We start from the raw sequence: 22,260 nt of genomic DNA, 5'->3' as shown, positions 1-22,260 counted from the left end.
AGAAATCAAATCCACATCTAAAAACACTCTCCATACTTCACGGGAGCTATAGTGGAACAAACACAAAATTAACAAGTGAAGGGCTAATCAAAGTCACCAAAATCCCGGGTAAAGGCACCCAGTGCCAATACGAAATAATTCTATTGAAGACTGGTCTTGGGTGCCCAGGGCCTTAAATCACAGCTCCTAACCCTTGCACCCTCGCAATCAAGAACAGATCACTCTACCGGCAGGCTGAGTTTCCAGGTATAAAAAAATGGAGATAATTGGTAGACAGAGCTCGACTATTATGTCCTGGAATGTAGCAGGGATAGCAAAATTATTACAACACCCGGCGATACACCCGTTCCACGAAGGAATGGACATTATCTGCATGCAAGAAACATGGGCTATTAACCCATTATCAATAAGGGGATCCGCAGACTATCATAAACCAGCTGTTAAGGAGAACATTTTTGGTAGACCGTCAGGAGGGATTTCAATATACATCAGGCTCTCTCGGAAGATACAATTTAGGGAAATAAAAACATCATCAAACTCATACATGGCCGGCATCCTGAAAGGGCTCTCATCAAGTGAGGGCCCTCTCACCATACTGTTAATTAACGTTTAATATAACCCTCATGGACCGGGAGCCAAGGACAAGCTTTCCCAGTTAATAGCCGACATTGAAAACCTCCTCCTACAATTTGCCCATATGGAATTGTCGGGGACTTCAATACTCATAACATTGGGGTAAAGTCTGCCGAAAGCAACGATTCTCCAGCCACGGAAGCTTTTAACGCCCTCTTGCTTGCCTATCAGCTATCATCAGCCCACTCCTTACTCCTAAAGGACATTCCAGGAGCCCCTGCCCGCCAACGTATAATAATCACACTACAATTGATTATATCCTATTAAGTAGTCGGCTACAGAAGCTAATGACAGGGTACAAAGTGGTACAATGCAAAGAAAGTGACCATGCTGCTTTAATAACCGCTTTAAACTCTACAGCAAGCAACCACTACATATTAAACCAAATTGGAGCAACAAATAGCGTCGAACTGTATACTTTGGTGAGTAGGATTAAATGGGGCACGGTTCCCATTCACAAGTTCGAGGAATGGAAAAAAGCATGGGTGGATGGCACATTAAATGAAACAAATAGGGGAACAATTGAAGAATGGGACCTGCTCGCTCATAACTTAGTACTACACCTACAAGGAGGAAAAATAAATAAAACGAAACCACATCCTAAGTACAACCTTGGCTACATTGCTGCCATCAGAGAAAGTGCGAAAAAAATACGAATCAAACGAAGGGTATACCTGAAAACTGGCTCAACTCAGGACAAAAAACTCCTTCAAGAAACAGCAAAATTACACTCGAAACAAGTTTGGGCCGCAAAACGGGACCAAATTGATGCAAAATGGCTAAAGATTTTTGGATTATTGAGCCCAAGCAAATCACAAGAGTTTTGGCAATACCTCAACACCTTAAATCAAGGAAGCACACAGAGGGAGAATTCAATTGACTCTGATACTTGGACAGCTCACGTGAGAACCTTGTACAAAGAGGAAGGCAGCTCACCTATATCAAACATAGACCTGGATAACGCAACCCAACTGACCAAGCCCACCAACCTAACAAAAAACATGAAGCAGCCGACCCTTTCAGAAAAAAACTTAGTTAACACAATCCTAAAAAAAGTCAGACCCAACGGGGCGCCAGGTCTTAATGGCCTGCCAGGTTCTTTGTTCAGGCAAGATACAGACTTTTGGACTGAAAATCTGACCGTGCTATACGCCGAATGTCGAATGACGGGGAATGTCCCGGACTCCTGGCGAGGGTAGTTACTGCACCCTGTTCATAAGAAAGGGTCGAAATCCAACACTCAAAACTACCGTATGATCGCCCTTCGTGACATTGAGGGAAAGGCCTACGCAAGTACTTTACTAACGGACCTTTCAAACTGGGTTAACAAGGAGGGCCCTCTGCCCTTTTACCAAACAGGGTTCAGACCAGGAGCCTCTACAGTGGACAACATTATAGCACTTTCCTATCTAACATACAAGGCTGTGGAACGAAAATCCCTCCCCATCTTTGCCTGTATCATTGACTATACGGCGGCCTTCGATGGCGTTGACCGCTCTATTCTTTGGCAGAAATTGAAAAACTGGAACATCGACCCTCTTCTATTAAAAGCCATCATATCATTATACTCAAGAACGTGGGTTAGAATCAAACTCTCAAACTCAGCAGCCACAGAGAAAATTGATAGCTATCTCGGACTGAAGCAAGGATGCATTTTAGCTCCGATGCTATTTAACCTATATACTGCAGATATGGGCAAAGCGTTGATCGGAGCATCGCTAGCAACACCGCGGCTCGTTCATACTAAGATTCTATTACTGCAGTATGCCGATGATCTGGTATTATTAGAACATACCAAAATCGGGCTTCAAAAAGCCCTAACATCTCTGGGCAATTACAACGCAAAGAACAAACTGATCGTGAATGCAGCCAAATCAAAAATAATAATATTTGGGCCTTTTCCGAAAAAAAACCTGATTAAATGGAGGATAGGAAAGCTGACTTTGGACTAATCCAACAATACAATTATCTGGGAGTTTGGCTCAGCGAGACAGGGCGCCCAGGAGTACACCTGGATAAAATACAGGCAAAAGGGAAACGCATCTCATACGCCCTCGGGAAGCTGCATGCAACCTTAGTCAGCCCCACAACAACAGCAATACAAAGAGTACTAAGGGCGAAGCTAATTCCATCATTGAACTACGCACAACAGGCTTTCCCAGGAAAACTATCTAGCGCCCTGGAAAAAATCCACTGCTCGGCTTACAAAAAGCTATTCAATTTACCCACCTGCACCAGAAACACCTTAGTGCGGCTCCAATTTGGCCTGACACAACAAAAACTTGAAGAACTGGCCTCAATGAGCAAATATTTCTACCTCACCACTGCGGCACCAGAGAACTCTCTGAAATCTAGCATAAAGAACATTTTCCTGGAAGCAGGAAACCCGTGGTCGAACTGCCTCTCTTCCGCCAAAGAAGCTTTGAATCTTGCAGTGGACAACTGGGATTCCGAGTTGATTAACTACGCTGCCATTAAAAGCGCAACAAAAAGACAGGTACGACTCTGCTCGCGCACAACTGACCTGGAAGCATTGGAAGCAAGAGGCTTCCACGAGTCCCTAAAACTTCCGCAGATAGTACAGACTTTGAAACTCCACCTTACCCAAGCTGTGGGTAAACAAGCAGTAAACAGGATATTAGCATACAGATTACACCCTCTTCCCCTTAAAGACCTCTACCCTATGAGGTCCCCTGAGATAAGGTACTCGGAGTGTCGGCTATGCAAATACAAACAAGAAAGTTTTGCACACATTCTATTTTGTTGTCCGGGACTGTTCTCTGAGCGCAATCTTTACCTCAAGCCAATCCTACTCAGACAAGGCATTAGTTCTATAAAGGAGGCCGTCTACCATCTATTCACAATGGAAACAGTGAAAGATATGGCTGTGTTTAGCAAATTTATCCAACTGTCACGCCATAAATTGACGGCCCCCAAAAGCTAGGCCGTTTGCCTGGAACAATGAATCTCAATCCATCGAGACTTTTCAGTTCACGTTGAAACGGACTAAAGAACGCAGTTTTAATTATGTTTACTTTTTATCCATTTTAAGTTTTTCTCTTTCCCTTTGCTTGACAATAATGTTTTATTATAGCTTGATGCCCTATTTAATGGTTTTGAGTAACCACAAATAAAGTTTTATTCATTCATTCATTCATTCATTCACTTATCTAAGGTTGCTGGCCCTCAGTACAAAAGGGTGCAGAGCTCCTTGGATTTGAAAGGCCATGTGTGTGTACATCGTCCTGATTTTTTGCCTACTAGCAGTTTCAAGAACATGCTGTTTTCCTCTTCATTTCCCCCTTGCATCGAAAAATTGCTTCAAATACGGATGTGATTTTACATGAGGATCCTCTCACAGGATCTAGTTCAGTAAAATGAGCTTCTATTCACTTGTATACAGATAATTAGCTGCTATAGATCTAATAAATCTGGATGTACGTTTTTGGGCTCAGAGCACAGATATACATTTTTTATGTTCAATTTTATATATCGCAAACTCAACCTGAAAATATTGCAGCGCTTTACACAAGCAACAGTTACATTACACGAGCACATTCATTTTTTGTAGGCATGGGCAGATTAACTGATTTGCCCAGGATCACAGGATGCCAACGCAAGCCTTGAACCTGGTTCCCCAACTCCAAAGTCTGCAGCTCTGGCACTTACGCCACCTCCTCTCACCAGAATTAACATAAGGTGAGGCTTAACCAAAGCTACTTATTGAAACTAAGGCAACTCAAGGAGAGACATGCTCATTAGTCCTCAAACAGGGATAACCCTGCTCAACTGTAAATTAAACAGCATGCCAACCCAGAGAAAATTGACCCATTTCTCTTGGCGGCATCAATTTCAGTGTTCACACATTGCAAAAACTAAACAATGCTCACTTGGCTCCATGTAAGTTGAATGATTTCTTATTGTCCTTGGCATCCCGTAGTATAAGCTCTGATTCAAACTATGGCAGAGAGGATCTTAAGGAAATGCAACCATCGCCATTATCATCCTCAGAAATGCATCATTCAATCTCAGACAACACATTGGAAAGATTACAAAAGCCAGCAATGGTAGTGTTGCAGTTCTGTCTCAAACTGATATCCAACCAGCTGCTGTTGTCAATTTGGGAGACTCTGTTGCATTACTCTGTTATAATGACACAAACTTGAGATGACTCCATCCAGTATGGATGGCCATGAGCTCTAATTCATATACTTTGAGAATTATCTCAAAAACGCTAATAATGCTTACATTAAAAGAAGACATCAGGAAGAAAGGAATATTATAGAAATCTTGCTTTGATCTTTGTATTCATTTATCACAAACTTTGGATGAACATTTTAAATTATATTTTGCACTGTTGAAAAACGATGTGCAAACTATGAAAACTCAAAAAGTAAGGCCAGCCTGACAGGTGAAATAAAAGAACAATACATTTACTTAAACTACACAAATATTATACCTAATTTTCATCGGCAAACAAAGACGAGCAAGTAGATGAAAGATACATGTCCTAATCGACTATATAAAATCAAGAAAGAAACACTCATAAGAATTGATTACTCCCCTTCAACTGCACATAGCTCTCAAATGTCAGATGCATCTGCACTCAAAGTTTGTTAAGGACTCACCTAGAGTGCACTACATTAAGGGGCTGATTATGATGTTGGGCGGAATAACTCTGCCTGACACCGTCGCGGTCATGGGACCGACCGACACCCGGTTGGCAGTCCCGATTGCCCCATTAGAATGCGACCGAACACTGTTGGGTCGCATTCCTATATTTTACTATGGGAGCATGCATTCCGGCTGTAAACCGGCTGGAATGCATGCTCCCATAGTAAAATGGGAGGTGCGGTTCATCCCTGCACCCCGTGTGCCTAACACAAGGTGCAGGGATCAACAGCGGGTCACCATAGGCCCTGCTGGTGCCCCCTTGGCCTCCAACCGGAGGCCATGTACCAAAGGGGGGCCCATAAAGACTCTTTCTGGCATGTTTTCCATGTCGGACAGACCGGCATAGAAACCATGCCGCAATCCGCCCTTGAGATTTCTTGCGGCATTCCGACTAGCAGATGGGCTCTGCGAGCCCTGTGGAAGCCAGCCTGAATGACTGGTCTGATTCCTTACCGACTGCCTACATCCTAATGAGGCGGTTGGAAAGGAATCTGACCGGCCAATTATGATGCATCCGTAAAGAATCCGACCAGGGTCGGAGCCTTTTAGGGCCACATCGTAATCGGCCCCTACAGATAACAGAAATTAGAAATGTAGACCAAAGGCCTTGAAATCCTAATATTCAGAGACCTAAAGGTGGTGAACAAGAACTGCTTAGAGCAAGAGGCCTACCAAACTCCAAGGAATACAACTCCTCTGCTGGAGTAACAGACTGGTCCCTAACAATAATCTATGTACAGCCAAATAAAACTGCAACTATTAAACAGATTCCTGTTAAAACTACTCACTCAATTTCGAGGCATGAAAGCAATCTCAATCCCTGTGTTTTAACATACTCACCCACTTATTTTCATCTGGTGAAACTACATCCAATGTAAAAATCTGACAGTTATCACAAAATCCTTAATAGAGCAAATATTATTTGATTATTAAGACATTTTTACCTTTTCAAAGAAATTAATTTGAGTGATATAACAGGAATTTAAATGTATTCATTCTCAACATTCTGACTTCAGCAAAGTAACATGTATCACATGCGTAAAACATCTTCATTGTAGCAATATCTGGTTATATAAAACAATGCTGCTACAGCAGTGACTAAAGTCACCCTCCTGAAATATCCATTTCTTTTTAGAAGAGAAAACATGTTTCTATTGCAAGATTGGAATAACCCATGCACTACCAGAAATTCTTGGTAGACAAACGTAATGGGGCACAAGAACATAACACTAAAAGAATCTGATTTTTTTTAAATTGTAGTGACTAAATCAATCAAATTCTAAATGGTTGCTAACCAGCGGGTAAACAACGAATTTGAAGGAGACTCGCTCACTAATGTATTTACTTGTCACCTTGCCTAATAACTTTTCTTTCCACCCTATGCGGGACACGAGCATCAGCACACTTTAAGGTCTGCATTCAAATAGCATAGCTCCCCTCTCTGTCCCCCCACCAAAATCAAAAATTATTTTAGTATACTTCCATAAAATACTGCCAGGTTAAGAAAACACATTGATGTAGCTGGGGACAAAGGGACTTAACAGCTTGCGCAAGTCCGATGCCTTCAAGAGACTTGGAACACTGTCCAATTGGAGATCATTTAGGAAATTGGCTAGACTACGTGGTTAAATCCACCAAAGTGGCGATTGAGCAACAATGATCAATAGTTCATTGGTCTGCCAAACTAATACTAGCACTTCAATCCATATTCTGGCTGCCGAAATTTACTAGTTGCCGGTAAAGTGAATATTGATCATCAATATTTATTTGTAACCTGCCTTGAAATAAGCTGGACTTATTTCTATCAAAATATTTAACTTTTAGGGGGGCGTGGCTAGGCAAGATGCCTGATCGGACATGATCCGTAACTGCTCCGTCACCACACAGCTGTGCGAGCTGGTATTAGAGCACAGATGTAGTCGCAACCTACACCTGCGGGACTCTGAAGCATTGGGCTCACATAGGAGCCACGACTGACCACGGGGCAGAAAGGTCTGCGCGTAGCCATAGCCTGGGAGCAGCTACGCGGGGCAAGGTGGCACCGCGCTTGACAAGATGGCGCCGCACATCTTTGTCGGCGGTGTTTAAGCTGAGGTGATGACCGGGAGAAGCGGGCACGCAGTAGGAGAAAACTGGAGGCAAGATTCACACTGTGGGAAACAGTGAAGGCTGCCCAGAACTTATTTCGGCAATGGCTGGAAAGATCAGAGATCCCCGGAGGGCCCGGCCCAGTAGCTGAATGATGATGATGAGGAGCAGCAGCAAGTGAAGAGTAGAGGCGATGCGGCGGTGAGTGAGGGTGCCATGAACTAACCAGTTTGTCCTGCAAGTGACTCAGGGGTGGTCGGCCCCCACCGGCTCCATGAAGATGATCTCAGCAGGAGAACTATACTGAGCCCCGGTCCTGCCTGATTCCAACATGGCTCCCATAATTTTGTAGCCAAGGAAGGTTCTAAGGGTTCCTGCTTCAGCCAGAGACCCACCCCCGATTTACCGGGGCAATCCCTAGAGCACTAGGAGACACGAACCGGATGGATGATTTGTCGCCTATAACCAGAGACATTAGCATTTCAATGTGCCTGACCTTAAGATGGCCATCACTCTTCCCAGGTAGGTGGAGAGGAGGCATTCCAGCTGGTTCTATTTGACCTCGCGAGGTCCAAAGCCAACCACTCTCTGAGAAAGGTATCAGAGCGGGTGACCGAGAAGAAGAAAAACTAGGGCTTTAACAGCACACCACTTATCATCATTCAGTCGTTCGCATGTATATCACATCTATGGGTATGAATAATCCCATTAACTGCACTTGGAGACAATTTCAACAATAATAGTCCAAAATTGAGAATCCAGAACCATCAATTATCTTGCTGTTCAGTAGCCTTTGTTTCAAAATTAATATTTTCGTAAAAAACTCCCAGCACACGACTTGCTGACACGTGTTTCGTCTTTTTAAAAGACTTTATCAAGGCATAAACGTAGGTTTCAAGTACAGCAGGACCGTGTATGGACCAAGCCTGGTCATACATACAATTGAACTTTCAAAATCACCACCGTTTTTCTGAGGTCTCACGGCTCAAAGTAATATAATAATCCTGATGTCCTATAGATAGCACCCGTATGGTCAATTAACAATTTGGTACTCTAATGGGCAATTCATTTGCCAGTGGTTAAAATGTAGCTTATAAGGGTGGAACAAATATGTTGCGTGCCGCATATTTCATGGGGATCAAGGTGTAAATGTAAATGTAATGTAAATTGATACTTGTATAGCGCACTACTCACCCGCAAGGGTCTCAAGGCGCTTGTACGAATACCGCTGTGGAACCCATCCTGGCTTTCCCTGTGAGGTGTCCACTCCTGGGCACCCCTAAGGTGGAGGCCAGGCATCCTTAGCGTTGTGGGGGCCGTTGTGGAGATTAAGCAAGCTATTGCCCAGAGTTGCAGAGTGGGACTCCATGATTGGACTAGGCACCGAGGCGAGAATTATCAGGTCCGTGGAATTTTGAGCCCAAGACCCGCCGAGGCGGGGAATTGAACCCTGGTCCTGGGTTAGACCTCTGCATCAGGGTCTGCCGCTCTAACCATTGGCCCACACTTCTCCACTGGGTTTGCACTTGGCTCTGCAACTTCGGGGAAAAAGAGAAAAGGAATATATAGGAGGAATTAGCAGGGAGGGCTAGAATACTCAGATCCTGACAAGGCAAGCATCTTTGGGGACTTCTATATGGCGAACCCCATAGAAACTAACACCCAGCTCAGATACTTGGACTCTCTCACATTGCCCCGAGTTCCTCCATCCTGGAACGAACGGCTGGACCTCTCAATCTCTGAGGAGGAAGTGAGACAGGCAATCGTAGCCTTAAAACCTCATAGGTCCCCAGGCACGAACGGGTTGACGGCCTACTTTTTTAAAACGTATGCTCCAGAGATCGTTCCCCACCTGATCTCACTCTTTAAAGCAATAGCCGAGGGCCAACAGGTGTTGTATCCCTGATGGAGGCTGTGATTACGATGATTCCCAAACCTGGGAAGGACCCACAGCATTGCACCTCCTATAGGCCAATTGCATTCTTGAACTAGAATGCCAAATTATATTCAGCAATCTTGGCGGCCAGACTGGAGAACCTGATGCCTGATATAATTCACTCAAATCAATTGGGTTTTATAAAGGGGAGGCAAACACATGATATTATTCGCAGGACACTGCATCTTATAGAAAAAGTCATCAAATTCAAGACTCCGGCCCTTTTGTTAAGGCTAGATGCTGGAAAAGCCTTTGAAAGAGTGGATTTGTCCTTTCTCTTCCTCACACTGAAAGGCTTTGTATTTGAGGAACTTGAGGCCATTTGCCCTGGGTCAGGGAACACGGTAGGGGTGCCCACTGTCCCCCATGCTGTTTGCCCTGAGTATCGAGCCGCTGGTGGCCCAGATCAGGGCAGAGCCGGAAATCAAGGGAATTAGATTTGGGGGAGAAGACCACAAGTTGTCGCTTTTTGGAGGACGATATCCTGATGATTCTCTCCTCTCCACGCTCCTCCCTACGAGCCCTTCAGGATGAGCTGCGGGATATTGAAAAGGTGGCGGGTTTCCAAGTCAACCTGGCTAAGTCTTCCATACTAAACCTGAATTTATAAGAAAGGGAGAAGACTTTTATACAGAGGGAGGGCCCGTTTAATGGGCTAAACAAAAAACTCGTGTTTCTGGGGATCCAGATTACGCTGCATTTAGAGGGACTATTTCGGGCCAACTTTCCCGTCCTGCTGCTCCAGATCCAACAGGATCTTAAGCGGTGGAAACCTCTGTTTGTGTCATGGATGGGGCGTATACACACAGTCAAGATGTCGGTTATGCCTAAACTCCTCTATTTGTTTCAGGCGCTGCCGATAGATCTGGAGAGGTACTTCCTTCCGGGGTAACGGTCCCTCATCGCGAGCTATGTATGGCAAAATGGCAGAGCTCGGCTGCCGTTCCACGTGTTAAAACGACCTAGGAGTGAGGGAGGGGTGGCATTACTGGATTTTGGCCTATACTACAAGGCCGCACAATTGAGGGTGGCGGCGGAATGGTCCATGAGAGAGTCGGACAAGCACTGGCTCCACATGGACCGGGCAATAGTGGGAAGGACAATTTGGGATGTTCTGTGGAAGCCTAAGAAAGATAGACCGCTCAATGCCTACCTGAGCACATCCACTCGGACTACCCTTGAACTATGTGATGACGTGACTAGGCGTCTGGGTTGAATGACATTCCCTTTCCTGTATACTCCGATACACTTTAATCCTGAATTTCCCCCGGCTGTGCGGGCAGGGCTGTTCGCTTGGAGGGGTGAGGGATGCCTGGTGCTCTCAGATTTGTTCCATAATCATGACATCCTCACATTTGAACATTGGCAAAGGTATTTCCTCCTTCCATCTTCTGAACACTTCCGCTACCTCCAACTCAAACACTGGGCACTACACCCCCCTATCAGGGAGGCCGCCACATGAGAGCAGACACCAAGAGAGTCCTTCATCAGAAGGGTGGGTTCCATGAGGGGAGTGATCTCTTTCCTGTACAGTCTCCTGGTCTCCACAAACGCATGCCCCAAAGCCACGCTACTCCCAATTTTGGGAACTTACATTGGGTAGGGAAGTGACAACCACTCACTTGATCTAAGGGAAGCGCACTACAAGATCCTTTTTGACTGGTACCTTGTCCCCACCAAGCTTAAACAAATTTTACCTCAGACCTGTGCTGGAGCAGGTGGGAGACGACCTTTATATCGCGGTCATCACACCGCGATCCATTACAACTCAGTCGTTACAACGACCGCGTTGTTACCACACAAAGCCATTACTACGCAAGTCATTACATCGACTTGCAATAGATGGCCCGCTAACATTAGGAATTATATAGTTAACTATTCCAACACCTTCCCTACTGTTACGTAGGCTGGAGTTGGAATAGTTATTTATACATTTCTAATGTCAGCGCGCCATCTACTGCAAGTCGATGTAATGACTTGCGTGGTAATGGCATTGCATGGTAATAACGCGGTTGTTGTAACGACCGCTTTGTAATGGCACGCAATGTGATGACTTGCATTGTAACGAGTCATATTCGGAGGGGGTGTGGTTTCCTAGGGGATTTTGGCCACATCTGGTGGGACTGCCCATTTATCAGACCGTTCTGGAAAGAGATATTGGCCGAAATGAAAGAGATGTTAGGATACCCTATCCCAACTTCAGCAGACATGGTTCTTCTAGGCCTCAGAGATCCGGCCTTGAAATGTCAAACTAGAGCTGATAGGTTGTTCATGTGGGCATGCCTGGGGGCAGCTAAAAAGGCTATCACTACCTCTTGGAAGAAGAAAACAGCACCAGTCCAGGCTCAGTGGCACTCCTGTCTATGCAAGATGCTCACCATGGAACTAATGGCAGACATTTTTAGAGATGACTACATGAACTTTGAATATAGATGGCGCCCATTGGTGCCTTTTCTCACCAAAGGCCTGCCGGTGGCGGTGTGTCCACCCAAGATGAGAGACTTACATCTGTTCAAGCCCTAGAATTCATGTGGGCCTGCCCACGGGATGTGACTAACCGCACCCCTTCTAGCGATACCCTCCCGAGAGTGTCCCCGCTCCATCACCCACCTTGCTCATAGCACAGTTTTCTAATAGCGATAGATCGGGCTTCTCCACTATAGAGTAGGGGGGCATGTTGGAGGGGTAGCGTTGTTATATAAGTTTTGAAATCTGATGTGCGGACAGAGGGTGAAAGTCGGTGACAGCTGTTATAATGTTGATACTCCCAAGTATTAAGACACTGTGTACCTAATAGCAATGGGGAGGAATGAGGGAGCTGACGATGAGATGTACTGCCTTTCTGTGGTTGCACATTATTAATAAGAAGATGATTGACCCCAAAAAATGTAACTTTTAGTTTCTGCCATCCATTTTTTTAGCATGCCTTATAATAACAGGAGACTTTAACTATAACCTCTTTTTGCAGCAAACCGTCTGTAAAACCATTGCAGAATGTGACAACTATCAGGTCCAAACGATATTCCATTGTTAACATATCACCACTCAAGACAAGATGAGCTTTCTGGTTTTTAATCAACATGAGACTAAAAGCATTGAATGGAAGATTCTTGGAAGATCAGCCACCATAAAATGCCCACACTTTAGTGGGCATTAATAGTGTAATTAACTATATTATACTCAGTCCGTCTGACTTCCATTAATGCATGGCTTTCAATATAAGTCCTAGAATAGAGAGCAGCCTTCATCCCCAAATAGCAGTGTTCCACTTCCTGTATGAAGAAAACTCGAGGAATGAGAATTTTGCATGCTACACCTACAGTGTTCACAATGCATAAAAAATAAGATGGTTGGATCATTTGACGCAAAATGTAAATACGAAAACGTTTTTTGATGGATACTTCTAACCGGAGATTCCTCCTCTTTGGGATATTTGCAGGAGTCAGACTGGATCTGGAGAGTTTGAAGCAGCAGCTCCTGCACACTGCTAGGCAGTAGCGGCTTGTCCCCTGCCAAGTGGGGAGGGGGGCAGAGGAGTGAGGTGGGGTGTGGGGAGGAGGGGGTAGGAAGGAGGGGAAGGTTTGGGTGGAAAAAATAAAATTAGAATACACTTAACGCTGCTGCCGCCGCCATCTCCCGTGCATTGGCTCTTCCTACTTCTGGCTGTGGGCGCAGGCTTTCAGCCTGCCTTGCAGCCAATCCTGAAGCTGCTCTAGCAGGAGAGCAGCTTCAGGATTGGCCTGAGCGTTGGCAACTTGCGCTTCCAGTCAGACTGGGAGGCTGCTCTCTCCAGCCCCAGCACACAGCTGAGGCTGGAGAGAGCTTCACTGCCCATGAGGGCTGGCCAAACACCTCATGCGCAGTGAAGGGAGTGCCCATCATTCCCCCACCAGCAGTGTCAACCCCTCGACCCGCTCCCAAGACTCGTCAGAGTCCTGGGGGCGGGGTACAGGGAATTCAAATAAAACGATAATAAAACGTGTTTAAAACCCATTTTATTATTGTATTATTTACTGGTGGTGGCAGGTGGCGGCGCTCGGCTGCTGCTAGTTGTCACTGTTAGGCTTCGAGGTGACCTTGCACCACCTTAAAAGTTATGATGCAGAGATGGGTATAGACGCCATCCACGTGCTCTAACGCTAGTTCCTTTCTTTCTGCGCACTTCAATGCAGATCTGGAACTCTGCTCTGAACATTTCGGTGTTCCTTCAACTCCAAAAGTTTTTCAGAGAGTTTGCTTGCATAGAAATACCCCCCTTACCAAAAAATTCAAAAACGAAATTACAGTGTTTAAGACATGTCATGACTGCTGTAAACTGATGTTGATCACGGACCCCCACAACTTGTGTCTCTCGTGCCTGAACTTTGATTATCACTCATTTGTGTGAGAATTGCACCCAGATTCCTCTTAACGGCGATCAGAGAATGGGAATTAAAGTTATATGTCCTGGAACATAAGAAGAGCTTATGCTAGAAGTAGCTTTCCCTCTGCCGATCCAAATCAGTCTCACTCCGGAATACAAAGGTGATCCCACACTTAATCTTGATTTCACCCAAAGTCTTCAGGTAAGTCGAAATCCAACGTGTTTTGCAAGTTTAAGAAAACCATGCGGGATTCAACCGTTCCCCACTCTCAAAGTTAGAGAAGACACCACACCGTCAGCACTCAAAGGGCCCATTCCCCCCAGCATCTACTGGCTCCTAGCCTTCTCCTCAATTGGTCCTAGCATGTCATAAATTCCCCGGGCTGTCGTCGACCCTGCGTCAGCTTGAGAGCTTTAAAAAGGCCATGTTGAAGATTTTTAAGATGCTTCTCTCTCCCTCCCGGACACCTTCAGGTACCATCGAACTATAGTGGCCTCCAGTTGCTCTTCTGCCGGGAAATTCTTCCCTGGAGCTGACTGCTGAATCCTTCTGTGCTGGCGCTACCACAACTTCACTTGTACCCATACTGGACCAAGCCTTGATGCCAGTCTCCGACGTCAGCCCACACCAGGTCTATGTCACACTGTGAAATTGTTAAGGCTCTCCCAATAACAATTAAACCTGAGGCCCAGCATCTTACCCAACACCAGTACTGTTAGAGGCTGGAAGTCCTGTTCATCTGTGATTTGGGAGTGGACCAAGGCTTACACAATGTCCCCCATGACACTGGCAATAGTAATGGGGTGGACAACATACTCACTCCTCTTTCTACAGATGGAGGACTTCTTTAGATCTGCAGAATGTGGGTTGGATACCCCCAGAAACGTAGCTGGATACTCTACCTGTCCACCAATGGAAGAAAGTGGTTATTTTGTAGTTGAATGCAGGGCAAGGGAGATCTTGACCTACAACTGCCGACTCCATCAGGGTGACCTGTGGCTAAGCGATGTAGACTGGCTGCTGATGACTATACATTTCTCACTCCGCACCTGATGGCAATAAAGCCTATTTATCAGGAATGTGCCAGCCATTATGATGGCTTCAGATGTTTTTCCATCCCGTCCTCCAGACAGGGAAACTAAACACATTGATGTTTTTAGGAAACAAAAGGAAGTTGTCGTCAGCCACTTTAACCTTGCATACTCTGAACCGAATCTGCCTCTTGATTAAATACACCCATTGTTTATGGGACAGATTCAGCGAGCTCCATTCAAGAGGACCTCAGAGCAAAACTTTCTTAAACCATTCAGAATGGGTAGGGGCATAGGATATGTTGCATGCTGGCCTTGATACCATGGATTGTATGGGTTGCGCCATTGGCTCAATGTAGTGGATAAATGCCATACTTGGATGTGTGACACAGATTTTCAGGGGATGTCCAGGCATCTGTAATGGGCATGCCCTTTGTTGCATCTACAATTTTTGGGGAGAAGGCCAACTCTACACAGGGATACTTTAAGGACTGCTGTACTGTGGCCTACTCACTAGGGTTGCTCTTCCTGACCCACCAGTTTCAGCAACAGTACAGTCAATTCAGGGGCTAGTCATGAGGCCTGAAATGCAGACACTAACAGCTCCCTCTTTCTGTGCAGCTGTCAGGCCAGACTTTTCATGGCCCCAAGGGTCACTGAGGCCTTTCACATCAGTAGGGACAGCAGTCATGTTCCTTTTACTCCCCTACTGCACTGATCGCCAGTCATCTCTGATTTTCCCTTCTAGAGCCACACAAGAACATTATCCAATTTTCCCTCCCCACTGGAAGTCCACCACGTTGGATTGATGGGTATTACAAATCGTTCAGAGGGGATAACCCCTGACATTTATTTTGTACCTACTCCGTATTCCCTCTTTGTCTGAACACAGGTCACCAGATCAGTCTTCTGTAACTGGCAAGACTTAAGAGCAGACGTGGTACTTTGATCATAACTTTGTCAGAGAGGATATATGTGTAGATATATTCATGCCTCTGGTCTAGACATTAGTGAATGGGGTTACCAAAATTGATCAACTCATGTTAATGATAAGATAAAAGACAGTTTTATCCTCTACTTTTCTGGCTCTCTAATGTTTCGAATGTCACTTTATTTTTCCCAAGAAAAGGCTAAATGGTAATAAATAAAATGTTAATAATATAAATAAAAGTAAACCAAATATATATGATATATATGTTTTGGACATACTTGACAATCCCTTTTGCTTTGACTATTTTTTTTTTACCCCGTACTTGAAGATCTACATTTAAGTTTCTATCGATGTGCTTTAAAGTCTTTGACTTGAAACATGACTTTTGAGTTGCCAATCTGTCTGCATTTCAAGTAAGTTACCTTTGTGCATTATAGAAGAACCACTGTAGTTCATCTGTTCTTTCATCTTAAACTCCCTTATCTTTCTGAAGTGCTTCAGTGTAGCATTTTTTAGCCTTGGAGTGCTAAGGAATAGTATGTGACTCGCACCTTTGCACTGTGCTCAGCTACTGTACATTCATGAGTTAGCAGCGTAAAATACTTGGTCAAGTGCCCATCCATTGAAAAGAAGTGTCTAAAGCATCGCTAAACGGAGCGTATTATGTTGGACAGTGACCTGCATAGCAACATGTTAAGAGGTGTTTTGGAAACTTATACTGTTGCTTCATAGCATTTTCACAACATTTCACCATTAATTAGTGACTACTGCTGTTCTATTCAAAGATGTGTCGCAGCAACAGGTTTGTAAGACATTCACTTGAGCATCACTTTGTGTTTACATAGCATAGTATTTGATGCTTACACTTCGGCCTCACCATCCATGCTTTGGTTACATGATGTTTTTGTGGAGATTTTGGGAACCTGGCTTTTTTAGGACCTTTAAGCAGAAAAAAACACTTACCTTACTTAATTTGTTACCTACTGGCTGTAAAAATGTTTGTGAAGGATACTGTAGTTCTTTAAAATGTTGTTGGTGGGAAAGTATTTTTCAACTGATGGCCTGTGCATGCATATATATACCAGTAACGTTGTCTGTGGCGTCCCTTAAGTTACTTGGTGACTTCAAGCGATGCAGTTGAGTTGTTTGGGTCCACTTCTGTTTTGAGATTTTTAAAGTGTTTTATGTTCCTCAATTTTGGGTGCTAGTGCATTTCTAAGATGGCAAGAGCTGCAGGAAAAAAAGAGTGGCTATCAAAATACTCTTACTGTCTGATAGGCAGCTACAGCAACTCAATTATTATAGTATTATTTATCCTGAACTCAGCAATAGTCTAACTAACTATTATTTGGAGAAAATGGGTGGATAGTTTACATTGAAAGCATGTATATTTCAGGATAAGAGTTACCATATTTCGCCCACTGTGCGGAAATGGAAAAGAGGGGTGGATTGGTGTGGAGCTCAGGAGGAGCCCCTCTTCGAGGCCAGGGGCTGTCCCGAACTCTTCGGTAAAGTGTGGGGTAAATGGTTCAATTTGTTACCTGCGTTAGGCTCCGACTAAAGCTTGTACATGCTTAGTAATATGTGAATGTCTCACTCTCCATTTGGGGCTTCAATGTTTTGTGTCGGCTATCCGCGATTGTATTTCATCTTCTTAAGGTGCTTGATCTGCTACCAATGAATTTATCTGTTACCAATAAAACCAATAAAGTTGATTATCAAAAAAAAAGAGTTACCATATTTCTTGCAGATGTAAGATGTGTTGCATGATTTCAATATTGCTCCTGCAAATTTAATTTTCCATGTTTGATTATTGCAGTTACTGAAAATCCAGGATCGAGTTCTTAATAATGTGATTCTATATCTTCTTGGTGATGAAGATCCCCGGGTGCGACACGTTGCTGCAACATCCTTAGCAAGGTATTTTTTGTGATAATAGGTCCAACACCATAGAACCCTTCTATCACTTGTATGTTTTTTATGTTAACATTTCATCTATGGGCTAGAAAATAAACATTTGAACTGAACCTAGAACCCTACAGTCCAATTAACCATATTATGTACCTTTGTAGTTAGTAACTCATCCTAAGTACATTGTCGTAAAATAGTTGGTTTTAAATACACTATTTGTGGCTCTGTGTAGAGTTGATTTAACTGATGTGTGACCGTTATATACATCATAACTATTTTGGAGGGAACCACATCAATTGATTGATAGAACTGTAATACTTTCTGTTTCCTTCTGTGCTCTTGAACTGTCCATCATGGAATCTCCCTGGTTCTGATAAAATCTAGAAAATGATCTCTACAACAACAAAAACAAATTAACAGAGAACCCTACTGCAGTTGTGGGGCCTAAATTCCACAGAGTGACGCATCTCCGTTTGCTGGTTTTCAATACAGAAACATTCTTTAGCACTGTGCAAAAGATCCCTGAGCACTCCCCTGTTGTCCTTCTTTTTTTACGCTGAATGACATATTTTTTCTGAGTTTTCTCTATGATTCATACTTGATTAACAAACTCTTGCAGAGTTGTGACACTTATTTAGAAAGGACACACAAGATGATTTCAATGCCAGTTGAGCAGCAAAAGACTATTTTTTTTATTCATACCTGGTGGGAAGTCTTGGACTGGATCCTCGTTCTGGGTCTAGGCCCTATTGCCTATCACCTAAACCTTTCTTACAGCCCTGTGAAGTTCCACCCCATTTCTTCTTCCAAGAAAGTAAACAATATATTCTGACATAGCATTGTGTAGTATTGTCAATTCTTAATCGAGCCAAGGCTCATGATTCCTGTAGACGCATCCCAAAAATCCTTAGCACACTTTTAAACATATTTACAGGGTGATGAAACATTAGACGTGCATTTTAATCCGTGTAAACCCTTGGGTTCTCAGATAGTCTGCTCCCTGCTGCGATATTTAAATTTGTACTCACTCGGAAGGAGTTTGAAGACATAGTCCATCAATTCATTAATGCTGCCATAACCAACAAATAGTACTGAAAGACTTGCTTCTGCGACAAAACCTATGCTCACCTGTGCTAGAATTGGAAATTATGGTCCAGCATTTAAATTTGAAAGCAAAAACGAGGCTAAACTATTTGAAATGGAACTTCAACCTACAATGTACCTGAAACATTGATTTCACTAAATGATTGCCCAATAGAAATAAAATTAACGGTACTGACATTAACAACAATGTGTTTTTCAGGCACAGTGAATGATGCTGACATTGGCACGGGGCTAGATAAAGAATGAAACAAATGTAATTCACAAATTTAATATTATAATACATGAGGTGAACACATGTAAAGGCAATGGAGAACTCAGTGCAAATATGTAGCACAGATATGTGGTAAGTGACATGATGTAGGGTTTAGTCAAAGACCACTGTGTCCCGATAAGAACAGGTGGTGAGACATTTTAATAACAGACTGGTTTTATTAAGTCTTGCTTATTACTTGACTAAGTCTGGTCTTAGATCCTAAACATTTTGTGGTGCGTTTTGGGAAAGTTTATCTTTCATACCTTACATGTGTCTCTGTGGGTCCTCACCTGGACGGTCAATAAACGGAAATGCAGCTAAGAAGCATGTTGTACTCTGTTATGGGAAGGGCCCCAACGGCTCCCCGTTAGTCGTAGAAAATAAGAACTCCTTTTGGAATGAAAGAAATGCAACATACCTGTGCTTTACAGAGCACCTTTGCTGCTTGTTATAGTTTTTACAGTGCACAAAGTTACTAGGCCTAGAGTCTGTGACCAAGGCAAGCCTTGTGTAATTCTGCATGCAAACTAAGTCAGTCCATGCTGACAAGTGAGAGACCTAATTACATAGCTAAAATTGAAAAGTGATCAAATAAATCCCATCTTAGAATTATTGGGAAAGATAACTTAACAATTACTGATTCATCGCCTGGGTTCCCAATCCTATAACGTGTAGAGAGGATCCAAGTTTCAGCCTTTCTGGAACCGAGCATCTCCTTCAAAGGCTTCCGCTCTGAGACCTTCCCACATAAGTAGAGAACCTGCTCAAATAAATTATGTATTATCTCGATCACGAAGAACCATGTGTGTTCTCATCTTATTGGCCTTTCAGGTCTCATACTTTAGTACTAAATATCTTCTTACTTTGATGCTGGAGAAACTGCCCTATGTTTCACATACTTCCTAGAAAACACAACTCCAAGTTGGTATACCAGTAACAAATAGATCACTGCCTTAGTTTCTCAAGGCTCAAAGGAGCATTTCACTGAGAAACTGAACAGTTTAGTCTAATTTGATTCATTGCTCAAGATCTACGGTAATACAATATCATAATATGTTAACATTTTTTTAATCACAAACATGGACTCCGAAGATTGAAGCCCAGCTGTAGGAGCAGTTTATATGAGCCATTTTAGTTGTCCTCCATCCTCACTGTTGTGGTGGGCTGCTTATAAGCGAGATATATAGTGCCCTAGGTGACTGTTGTGAAAATTAATCACTCTTGTCTGTAGGTTGAACTTTAGTGGATTGTTCATTTAGGTTAGCAGCAGTACCTACATTAGATTTGGGACATTTCTGTTGGTTGCTCTTTACTGTATAAGGTCCCACAATGTTTTACAAACATGGGATGACATTCCTCACTACTACTTTAGTGTTTATCTCACATTGGTGTGAAGTTGATAAAAGATCACTAGTGCTGTATGTGGAGAGAGCTGGTTAGAATGTCATAGGTGAGGTTAACCTCTGTGGAGATGTGTTATGCATATGTATTTGCATTGCAAGAAGCAACTTGTGACCAATTTTCAATTTCTGTGTTTGATTTTTAGACTTATTCCAAAGCTCTTTTTTAATTGTGACCAAGGACAGGCTGATCCAGTAGTAGCAGTTGCACGAGACCAGAGCAGTGTCTACTTGAAACTCCTCATGCATGAAACCCAACCTCCATCTCTCTTTGCAGTTAGCACTATCACCAGGTAGGTTCAATGATTCCTATTTTTGCTGCCTTTATATTAACATGAAAAGTTGATTGTGCATTTGTTTAAATTTTATATAGCATGCCGACCAAGTCCATTATCACTGGTTCGCTACTATGTTTGACCTTTTTGGCACTGTTCTGAACATACTGAGGAAATATGGAAATATTATGTGTGCCCTATTCTACCCTGCTTTCGGTGATCCTGCTGAAACCCGTAAACCCATGCTTATCCTATAGAGACTAATAGCCGCAGATCCCTTACTTTCGAATTATGCCCAGGCGACAGACTGGATCTGGAAATTATTTCGAGCAGTACCCCTGCGCGCCAGTTGGTGGCGTTGTTCGGCTTCACGTGTTGTCATCCATGTGAGAAGTGACGTGCACGGTGCTTTTATAGGCGCAACCCCAGTTCGCTGATGTTTGTTCTTTCTGCGCCAGTCAGTGCAGAACCAGAGAAGAGCTACTACCAGTCATTTTTTGACTGACCTTTTTTGAGCGTTTGTGGAAGATTTTAGAGACATTGTCTCTTGGTGTAGCAGGGACGTCAACAAGGAAGACTGGTTTTAAGTCATGTGGCTACTGTCCCCTGCAAATGTCAGTGACAAACCCACACCTCATCTGCCTCAGGTGTCTTGAGTGCGACCACGATGCCAAGACATGCGTCCATGGCTGCGCCATGCACCCCAAGACCTTGAGGGAGCGGTCCCTCAAGCTTCTTGCCGCTCAACATACCACACTCGATCGGGCAAGAGGACGATTCTGGGATCGGTCGCGAGCCATCATTCATCGCTGCTGTAGAAGTCGTCTGGACGTTTGGGTAAGTCCCACAAAAAGTAGAAAAACAAGGAATTGAACAGGTCTTCAACTTTGCCATGTCTGTTGAGGTCGTCCAAGACAAGAGAACTTCAAAATTTAAGGACTGGCTCCATGGTTGAGCCTGGGCCGTCTTTGCACCTCCCCGAGTTTCCTGTCGCCGGATTGACCCTCACCGGACTCCATGCACCTCATATTTGGGTGACCAATCCTGCTGACATGCTCTCGGGCCCCGCAGGGGTCAGGAGGGGCCACTACTGGTTTTTCACCTGTGGTTTTGCTCCCAGCGCCAGTCGGTCCCCATCAGTCCATGGAAGGATCTAGACCGATGTTAGTCTAGCCACCTCGACCTTCCTAGCTCAGGTCCCACTGCCGATGTCCCTCATGCCCATTGGCACCGCCGCACCATTCTTATCCCTGACTCCAACATGGAGCCAATTGTGCTGCGTCTGATGGAGGTGCTTCAGCCAGGAGTCAGTCCTTCTGAACTGCTTCTCTCCTTCAAAGAAGGCCCTCACTGATGTCGTATTCGGGGACTGGTCCAAGTCCTGCAAAGGATAGGACAGTTGCCTGCTGGCATCTCCCTGCCCCATTAGAGCCCAACTTCCTCACAAGACACTTCCCCCTATAGAACTTGGTGGTTTAAGCCTCCACTTCCAAACTACCACTCCACCGGACAGGGAACCAGAGGCTGGATACCTTCGAGAAGATGATGTTGTCTTCCTCCAGCTTGGCACTACGGTCGGTGAACACTGCATGCCCTTTGAACCTCTTGCTCTGGGACACAGTTGTGCAGGTGCTGCCTATGGTCTCTGAAGAGGCCCGAG

General features: G+C 44.1%; 1 protein-coding gene across 2 annotated transcripts in view; it reads left to right on the top strand.

The window, feature by feature from the left end:
- Nucleotides 1–22,260, top strand: part of HTT (huntingtin) — a 1,924,961-nt gene that overhangs the window by 518,590 nt on the left and 1,384,111 nt on the right. For both annotated transcript variants that reach the window (XM_078678546.1, XM_078678545.1), the window contains 2 exons: nt 17,477–17,577; nt 20,472–20,618. In XM_078678546.1, the coding sequence (XP_078534672.1) occupies nt 17,477–17,577; nt 20,472–20,618 (248 nt within the window). The remainder of the gene's footprint in view (nt 1–17,476; nt 17,578–20,471; nt 20,619–22,260) is intronic.

The sequence above is a fragment of the Lissotriton helveticus genome, chromosome 2_2 (assembly GCF_964261635.1).
Source record: "Lissotriton helveticus chromosome 2_2, aLisHel1.1, whole genome shotgun sequence".
Taxonomy (NCBI): domain Eukaryota; kingdom Metazoa; phylum Chordata; class Amphibia; order Caudata; family Salamandridae; genus Lissotriton; species Lissotriton helveticus.
Note: the sequence above shows the minus strand (reverse complement) of the source record. Positions and strands in the feature narration are given on the sequence as shown.